We start from the raw sequence: 10150 nt of genomic DNA on the forward strand, positions 1-10150 counted from the left end.
ACAATCTCTAGGTTATTTTTTTATGAACAAGAACTTAAAGTTCATTTTGTTAAGATGGAAAGTGTGATGAAGTGCAAAAATGTCAATCAATTGTTCAAAGTTTCCTCAATTTATCTAGACATCAACATAAATTCATTCAAGATTTCACTAAAACAACCATGATTTTAACTACTCATTCAAGACTAATAATTTCGAGTAGAGGATACCATACAACACAAAGAAGAAATTTCATACTTAGAAATTTAAAATTGAAATCCGCACACTGCAAAGCTCCTCAGACACTAACCCTTTACCTATTCAGCAAGACTCTAAAATTCGATCTTTTCTACAAGCATATGCCCAAGAGCTTCTTATAGAAAACTATAGAGTAGAGGGGTTCTTTAAACTACCATTACAACTTGTCCACTACAAAACACAAGGCTCTTCCGAACTTAAAAAACACCGGATGCCTGCTCCATCCATCCATCCATCCATCATACTATACAAAAACATAACCTCGTTTTTTTTTTTTTTTTTTTTTTTTTTCTCAAAAGGAGTCCTAAGCTATAATATTCTTATAACAACAAACTCCTTTTTTCACACATGCAAACCATTCTTTACATTCACGTTTACATTCACCTTCACGTTACCATATCGATGATGTGGCGATAACCCCGAGACGCCCTTCCCAATGGCATTATTGTTATTATTAGTATACCCATTGTTCACCTTCACTCCAACATTCTTTTTCAACAAGGTATCCAACTGCCCACAAGCTGATGCGATAAGTCCTACATTTTTAACCAAAAATTAATCATTTTTTTTCAAATAATTGGTATTTATAATTTTATATGTGCTTTGAATTTTGGTACACACAAATGAAAAACTCACCTATGAAAAGTGGCGAAGGTTTCCTTGGTCTCGATTTGAATTCCGGATGGAATTGAACTCCCACAAAATACGGATGACTCGCGAGTTCAACAATCTGTATATTAATATAAATTACAAAATGAGACCCTGTGCTTCCTGATTCTTACCATGTTTGGTCCTTATTTCAAGATTGTGTATCAATTTTGGTCCCTGAGACTTTTTGATTTTGGTCCTTATTTCAAGGTTCCAAATACCAAAATCGATATGAAGCCTTGAAATAAGAACCAAAACTGAAAAAAGGTTTAAGTTTTGGACTAGACACGGTACAAGTCCGAAAGTACAGGGACTATTTTTGTAAATTACTCATGAATTTATGCAAAATAACCCACCTGCATTCTCTGACCAGTCTCATCTTTCCCTGTGAAACTAAGTCCACTTTTTTCTAGTTGTGACACCATATCCGGATTCACCTAATTTTTAAATCAAAAAGTTAGAAAAAAATATATATTCATTGCAATGAGTATAAATTATTAAATTTAACACTATCATATATATTAGTGACAAACATACTTCATATCGATGCCTGTGTCTCTCACTAATGAAGCTCTGATTTCCATATCTAATGACACAATTTAATTTTCATTACATTTTATTATCTTCAAGACATAATTAAAACTAATAAGCTATAAATTAATCGATTTTTTCTTACAGTTGAGCTGATTTGCAATCTGTGACATGAAAATACGTCTTCCTAGATCCAAGCCTCATAGTCCCACCCATATGAGTTTTTGAACCCTATTATAAAACATATAATCTCAAAAGGGTGTTCAAAAAATCAAGATTTTAAATTAATTATTAGTTTGAAATTCGAACACAAACCAAACACAAACCTCGGGCATAAATATAACACAAGGGTTTTTAGTTTCAGGATCAAATTCAGTGCTATTTGCATTTTGTAACCCAAGAACAGATCTCGCATACTCAATCACAGCAATTTGCATTCCTAAACAAATCCCAAGATATGGAATTTCGTTTTCACGAGCGTATTTTGCTGCAATTATTTTCCCTTCAACGCCCCTATCGCCAAAACCCCCTGGAACAACAACAGCGTCTGCAGCTTTCAATGAGTTCCACGCAGCTTTATAAACATCTGGACTCTGTAAGGGTAAAATCGTCCATTAACATCATACAAATACGGTTAAAAAAAGTGATGAAGAAGAAGAAGATAATAACTTCTAAAGCGGTTGAATTTTCAAGTTCAGTGGCGGAAACCCAATTGATTACTAGCTTCCTTCTACAAGCAACTGAAGCGTGTAATAAAGCCTGAAAAATATTAAATATTAATATTTTTTCAAATAATCGAAATGAAAATTATTATTTAATTTATTATTACCTTGAGAACAGATAGATAGGAATCGGAAAGACCGGTGTACTTTCCAACCATGGCGACTCTGACTGTCTCGTGTAACATGTCACACCGTTGAGCCATGGCTGTCCATTCCCCTAAAGCCGGTTTGCGTACCACACTGTACAAAAGAATGGAATCACTGATTCCATGGAATTGAAGTTTAAGTGTGAGAGTATTGGTTTATGGAAGGAGGACAAACCTTAGAAGATTAAGTGTTTTCAGGATTGATTCATGAACCTTCTGGTCCTATAAAAGTGAAGAAAAGATTTAGTGTTTGCTACGACGGAATCATGGAAGGAATGGAATGGAATCACTGATTCCGTCGGAATGGAAGATAAAATAAAAATTGTTTGTTTCCTTCCGTTTTGTTAATTTTGATTCCTTAGTTAGAATCTAGAGTGTCTTTTTTTATTCCATAACATTCGTTTGTGATTCCATTCCATTCATTTGTGATTCCATTCCATCCGTTTGTGATTCCATTCCATCCAACAAAACATATTAATAACAAGAATGAAATTTAAAAGGAGGATTGAGTACGTACTCTTAAGAGCAAAGGAATATGCCAAATATTGGGGACATCGTACAAACTGACTATGTTTTGTAACTGCAAACAAAGGAATTATTGAATTATTGAAGACTCATTTCAAAAATCAAAAGTCATACAAATGAGTTCAATGGAATAGTTTGTGGTGTATATAAATATACATACCGGGACATGACAAAATCTTGAAAGTTTTTCCTTCAAACTCACATCCAATTCCTGCATATTTATTAAAATATTTAGTAAATATAACTTATAAGAACAAAAAAAATGAAAAAAGATGATTATTGTTAGACTTATTCCAACCGTTGTGCTGCGACATGCTAATATGTCCGGTGTTAATCCCAAGCTCCTTAACTTACGAACACTATGTTGGGTTGGTTTTGTTTTCTAAAATAACAAAAAAAAAAAAAAAAAACATTAAACATTTTAAATTTTAACAAATTTCTTCACATTTGAACACACAAAACGAATAAATTCTCATTTTTAGACTTACCGGTTCACCAACAACATTTAAAACCGGCACAAGACTCACATGTATTAAACAAAAATTCCCCGCACCTAAAAAAGTTGAAACAAATTATTACACTATCAGGCTGATACTGTAATAGTCTGGTATAAATACCAGAGTATTACAGTATCAGGTAATAATCCGGTATACTGTAATAGTATTACAGTATCAGGTATTAATACCAATACCAGTACCAGGATATTTAAAATATTTACCAACACGATAAGAGAATTGTCCAAGAGCTTCAATAAACGGCATGGATTCGATATCCCCTGAAAAATCCATACAACCAGTTTTAGTAAAAAGATAAAATAAATAAGAAATCATTTATGGAAACAAAACAAGAAATAATTAATGAATACCTATAGTACCCCCCAACTCAATCACACAGACATCTGGCGAACCTTCTTTCCCATCAACAGGTATCGCTGCCACGCGTTCGATCCAATCTTGAATCGCATCGGTAATATGTGGCACAACCTGAACCGTTGATCCAAGATAATCTCCTTTCCTCTCTTTATCAATCACATACTTCAATCAAAAATCATATCGAATAACAATAAGTTCATGTCTTTTTGATTTGCGATTTAATTCGTTTGAAAAAGCTGCTTTCATATAATTAATTAATACCTGATATATCTTCCCTGTTGTGATATTATTATCACGTGTTAACTTGATATCAAGAAATCGCTCGTAGTTTCCTAGGTCCAAATCCACCTTCAAATCATTAAAACTAAATCAATTAATTTGAATATTAATTAATTTGGATATTAATCGATTTATTCATAATTAGAACAGTGACGGAGATAAGGAGGGGCCATGGAGTGTCATGAAGGCCCCATTTTTGAAATGGACAAATGGGTTTTTGGATATTAGTAAATAATTTTATATTGAATATGAATACTTTTTAGAGGTTCCCAAATCGTAATCTTTTTCTGTAAATTTTCAATAATTTTCACCTCTCCTCCATCGTCTAAAACAAAGACTTCTCCATGTTCGAAAGGGGACATAGTTCCTGCATCTGTGTTCAGATATGGATCTGCGTAGAAAAGGTAGACATTAAAAACAAAAATTTAAACAAACAAATGAACAATACTTTCGATTTAGCTTTGATAAATCTCGAAATTGTGTATTTTTTTAATCCAAACTCTGAAATATCAATTACATAGTGTGGTTGTGTACGACAATGAGACAGGAAATCACCATATCCAGATTTTGATAACGACGAGTGGGATTTAGCAAGAACATGTAAAACCCAGTTGGTAAATACAAAAGGGTATTAAAATGTTCTCTTTTTTTGGAAGAAGAAAACCTAGAAATGTTGAAACGAAAATAAGCAGATAGATCAAAGATCAACTATATGGGAAAGTGAAAGTGAAAAACAACCCAATCTCAGTAAGAATTAAGTTATCGGAAACAAAATCAAGGAAACAAGTGAGGGAAATTTGTGTATTCTCCATAAAAAGAAAGATGCGAACCAATTTTAATGGAAGTAACGCGAAGATCGCAGGCTTGAAGAAGAAGACCGATACTGCTAGCAGTGACGCCTTTCCCCAGTCCGCTAACAACTCCTCCGGTGACCAAAACGTACTTCATCTCCTTCTTTCCGCCTGCCATTACGCCTCAAAAACATGAATTCCGTTTTGGGTTGTAAATTTCTCAACAAGAAAGAAAGAGAAGAAACATTATTTATTACCCTTTTGAAGGTTCTTGGAGTGTGCTTGAGCGCAATTCATGTTAGAATAGTTGCTTGTTGAGATATGTTAAACTTAGAAGATGATGGAAGAAATCAGATTTGTATTGTATTGTATGTTTGGGAGACAATGGATGAATGAATTGATGGAAGAGCAGAGGAGTGGCGGCTTTATATGTGAAGGAAATGGAAAATACAAGAAAAATTAAAAAGAAAAAAGAAAAATGAAAAGAATACCCACTTTTTCTTGTTCAATCGAGAGAGAGAGAGAGAGAGAGAAGACAGTCTCCGCCCCCTACGCTTTACTTAACTTTCATATGTCCACATCCTCACTCGTGACATAATTCACAAGAAAAATACAAATTTAGTTTAATTCTTTTTAGACTTGATCAAAAAATAAAAATTAAAAATAATCCAAATAGCCTTTGATTGTATGTAAAGTCTTATGGGTTATGATATGACTTCGGGTGTCACCTACGATTTTATGTATAATATTTAATAAAGAATCAAATTTTATCAGGTAAAAACGATAGAGGAAATCCGAAATAGTTTTTAGGACGATGACAAAGTTCAAAAAAAAATATATTATACGCAAAGTCGTAGATTAAATTGTAGGCTTCACCTGTGTTTTTGTTGGCTATTTGTGTATTTTTTTTTTAAATGGTTAAATCTATTGGTAGCACCGTAGCAGTAGCACTCGCGTCTTGTTAAAAACTTGGCTCGTATGGCATTTATTTTTATTTATTTATTTATTTTTGTATATACAGTAGATTAGAGATAGTCTAAAATAGAAAAAATATATTTATGTTTATGATACACATGTCGACAAAATATTATATATTTGTAGTGTAACTATACAACTAAATATTGTAATAAGGCTCCAAATAGCGGTTACCAAAAAATTCATTATAATTGGTGATTTATATAACAAAGCTTCTAACACATCAGTATTTTGTGCTCTCGTTTCTTTTTAAAATCGAGGGTTGAACTCTCATATGAGACATGTGAAATTGAGTAGTTTAAGGGCGTGTTTAGTACGGATCTTTTGCTAACACATATATTTCCCGCAAACCACTCTCAAAATGCGTATATTTTTGTGTGATATTTTTATTTCAAAAAAAAGTGACATAAAGCACTAAATCGGTCCTATAGAAGCATATTCACAAAAAAATCTCAAAAAATGTTCATATACGACAGGTGCATATGTACATAAACGTCAGAAAATTCACAAGTTTGAAAAAAAAAATGCACATATGTACCTGTTGTACATGCACATTTTTTACGAGATTTTTTTTGCGATTAGGCTTCTATAGGACCGATTTGGTACTTCATGTCACTTTTTTTGAAAAAAAAATATCACACAAAAAAGTTCTCACTTTAAGAATGGTTCATGGGAAAATATGGGTTCGTAAAATATCCTAAACATATATATATATATATATATATATATATATATATATATATATATATATATATATATATATATATATATATATATATATTAGGTTAATTTGAGACGGCCTATTTTGTGAGACTGTAGTAAAGCCACTTTTTTTAGTGAAATATTCTTATATTCTAGTAATCTATAACAATATTATTAACACATTTTACATTGAAGTATTCTAATAGAAAATATTGTACATATTATATTTTTATAAACACTAGATTATTTTAATAGAAAAAATTGGTCTGATGGTCTCACAATATCAGGTTAATCTCAAATGAACTTTTATATATATATATATATATATATATATATATATATATATATATATATATATATATATATATATATATATATATATATAAGTGTAAGGGACATGCTCAGCACGACCTATTGACCATTTTATAGTAAGTTTCAAAAGATTGTAAGCCGTTTAATGATTTTTACTGGTGTTTGGCATATAAGTAGTGCTCAACACGACCTATTGACCATTTTATAGTAAGTTTCAAAAGATTGTAAGCTGGTTTACGATTATTATTGGTGTTTGGCATATAAGTAGTAATATGTACGTGCATCCATTTGTTTTATATTTTAAAGATAGAACTTGTAATGAAGTTTTATGGAGAGAAAATTTCTAATATACAACCTTCTTCAAAGGGAAAAAGTGTTTTGCTATGTAGGCTCCTGGATGCTTGGTAGCTGGATGGAGTAATCATCTTCTAATGTGCAATCTAGAAGGTACACTGCAAAAGATGGACAACACTTGATTAGAAATTTATACCGAGGGACGGATCCTAGTATTGCTCTCTGATGTCTAAGTTAGATGTCAATTAGAAGAGTAGTAAAATTGTTTCGGTTCTAAAAACTCTACCTATCTGTTGTTTATCAAAGTCTTATATACATACGAGATGGTCCACTTTCTTGCTTTTTTAAATGGTTACTGTAAACGTCCTACAGTTGCAATGGTAGTGCCCTTCAATATAATATTGTTGCCTTTTCCATGTTTCCTGAGATATTGCCTGAGAATCTATATGGATGATTTCTTTGCTTTTAATATATTGTTGTCCGGTTTTGCTTGGTCGTTCAACTTTGTTAAGAACCACCGGTCTGCTAAGTATTTGGGCTTGTTGTTTATGATTGGACTGCTCTTGATGGTGATGTTTCATCTTTGTGTGTGGGCCGATCCCCAAACACCATTAAGCCTCCTAGCCTAATTGTTAAAGACGGTTGCTAAACCGTTTTTAATTATTAGGGTTAAATGTGCTCTTAAAAGGTATGGGTATCGAGGCATCTGGCATTTTCTTACACGCGCTTAAGTAAATGCATAACGGTTTGATTTCTTAAGTTTGCCAGTGGTTGATATTCCTTCCTTATTTCCCTTATAAATGATTGTCACGTTAGCTGTTTCTTCTCCACTACTTTGTCAATTACTTGCTTCTACCATTCCTTACTCTTTGTTTCTTGAAAAAAATGTATCGCTCTATCATGTCTGTGCTTTCTTGGGGTGAACATGGTACAGTACCGATTTGTTTTTTCCTAAACCGTGTATCGTACTAATTATAGTTGGTACAAAAAATTTCTACCGGTACCTTACCAAGGATACTTGGTACCAATATATTTTGCTACTAACAAGTTTGGTTGGTACAAATTGGTAATGTTATATACCAGTTGTTTTAATTTTCTATTGTAAGATTTTAAGATAAACAAAGAAATCGGATACTTTTGACGTTTAGTATATAAATTAGTTACATAGATTTGTTTTTTAATTTCAAAATAATTCTATTGAAGTAACTATTGGAAAAATAATTGGTAAATTGAAACTAATCACCAAAGTTGAGGGGTTGTTTTAATTTTCTATTGTAAGATTTTAAGATAAACAAAGAAATCGGATAATTTTGACGTTTAGTATATAAATTAGTTACATAGATTTGTTTTTTAATTTCAAAATAATTCTATTGAAGTAACTATTGGAAAAATAATTGGTAAATTGAAACTAATCACCAAAGTTGAGGGGTTGAATGGTATATAATCGAAAACTGATGTTTAATTTTCGGTTAAAATTTGTAATTAAGAACGATATTAAATACAATGTCGGTTACGAATTGTATTTTAATGACAATTTAATTGTTTTGTTGGTTATGAGTTATAGTATAAATACAACCGTTTGAGATATACCAAAGAATGCTAAAACTCTCTTCGTTTCCACTTCATCTTCTTAGTTTTCTTGTTGTATCGAAGGTATAATCCAACTCTATTGAGGGTTCGGGTGGTCTAGAAGAACCACTTCAAGTTGTTGTATCCTGAGAACAAACACCCAGTAGCGGACGAATTTGATTTAAGGACAGTGTGTTAAACACATGCATCAACCTTTTTTTTTTATTTGTTTTCGTACATTTCAGTAATATGATTCATCCAATCTTAAAACAATTTTTTTTGTACGAAATGAACTAAAATTTGGAAACAGTTTTACTAGTAGTGTACCTTATACTATATATAAAGTTTTATACAAATGTTATATATAAATTCTTTTCTTTATCCACAAAATAAAGTACATATCTCATGGTACAACAAGTCAACAGCTTACAAGTTGATGATCGTTGAACTTGATTGTTGCCGCTGAACTAAATACAACTTGTATGAGTACTTATTAGAAATATTATGTCTTAATTTTTATATTCATATGAAAATACCCTTTGCATATAACATTATAGGTTGAGGTACATTGTTGAAAGATCCAACATAAATAGTACAATAAGTTCACGGTGTTCGATTTATTAAGAATAAACATGTGTGTATTCAAAATGAAATTTGGCTTCTATTCATTATCTATTATTACTACATGTATACCCACATTCATTGCACATGGGTTGTTTTTATCATTTCTCCGATTGATTGTGAAACAAGAGACCACAGAAATCATGATTGCATTTAAACTTAGCCTAACCAATCATAGGATTTACTCACACACACGCATGATTTCTTTAATTCGACAAGATAATATAATTCTAGTAAAATATTTCTAAGAATTTTTTAGAAAATAGCACAAGATGATGATTTTGGCACTGCTAGGTAGGAGTTCAATGTTCAGTTTGGTTATGAGGATCATAACCAGGTTGATTATGAGTATGAAGTCAAGTTTGTAGATGAAGATTAATGTCATGATTACACTATACATAGAGACAGACGAGTGAAAATCATGATCATGTGAACTTGAAGACAAGCTAAACGGATCATGATAGATTAGAATGAGGAGTGTGTCTGAATTTATTTGAGATCATAAAACTAACTTTGATACACAGATCCAATATGATTTTGTCCAAAGTAGGCCCCTTAAGTAAGTTGAATTTGTCAGGTTGTAGAAGAGACTAATCAACAAACCTTTTGTGATATGGCACAATTAGCAGATAAAGTTTGATACATAGGATCTATCGAAAAGAAAACACTTACTACAAAGAGAAAGGGATCACATGCTTGACCTATGAAGACAATGCTTGTGAAGTGATGTTCAATGTATTGAGATTCAAAATTAAGCTAACGTGTGGCAAAAGGAGGTTTCAAGCGTAAGAATTATTCATTTGCATGGCTGAATCAAGGATAATAACGAACAAAACGTATCCATGTTGTAGATAAGATACGTTTACCATTAGATTCCATTTTCAAGCCCCACAAGGGTACACGATAGATTAAATTTTCTTTCAAGAATT

The 10150-nt window shown here is 31.8% G+C and overlaps 1 protein-coding gene across 1 annotated transcript; it reads right to left on the minus strand.

The window, feature by feature from the left end:
- Nucleotides 1-208: 208 nt before the first annotated feature.
- LOC145159766 (uncharacterized) lies at nucleotides 209-5230 on the minus strand. The gene is made up of 19 exons (XM_079078801.1): nucleotides 5006-5230; nucleotides 4788-4919; nucleotides 4269-4348; nucleotides 3940-4026; nucleotides 3672-3840; nucleotides 3525-3581; nucleotides 3295-3359; nucleotides 3105-3188; nucleotides 2967-3017; nucleotides 2799-2861; nucleotides 2457-2503; nucleotides 2243-2375; nucleotides 2083-2172; nucleotides 1740-2006; nucleotides 1559-1644; nucleotides 1420-1468; nucleotides 1239-1319; nucleotides 871-964; nucleotides 209-770 (listed from the first exon to the last, which is right to left on the minus strand). The coding sequence occupies exons 1-19, from the start codon at nucleotides 5043-5045 to the stop codon at nucleotides 577-579; spliced, it is 1869 nt and encodes a 622-aa protein (XP_078934927.1). The 5' UTR covers nucleotides 5046-5230; the 3' UTR covers nucleotides 209-576.
- Between the last annotated feature and the right edge of the window lie 4920 nt (nucleotides 5231-10150).

This window comes from Lactuca virosa, chromosome 2, assembly GCF_052849685.1.
Source record: "Lactuca virosa cultivar CGN04683 chromosome 2, Lactuca_virosa_CGN04683_v6, whole genome shotgun sequence".
In the NCBI taxonomy this organism is placed as follows: Eukaryota; Viridiplantae; Streptophyta; class Magnoliopsida; order Asterales; family Asteraceae; genus Lactuca; species Lactuca virosa.

Bases quoted from the DNA above. Each gene is read 5' to 3' on its own strand.
- LOC145159766 (XM_079078801.1), bottom strand. From the start codon at position 5,045: ATGAATTGCGCTCAAGCACACTCCAAGAACCTTCAAAAGG. The intron at 1,469-1,558 runs GTAAGAAAAAAT...TTGTGTCATTAG, and splicing joins GATTGCAAATCAGCTCAACT to ATATGGAAATCAGAGCTTCA. The intron at 771-870 runs GTGAGTTTTTCA...TTAAAAATGTAG, and splicing joins ACCTTCGCCACTTTTCATAG to GACTTATCGCATCAGCTTGT.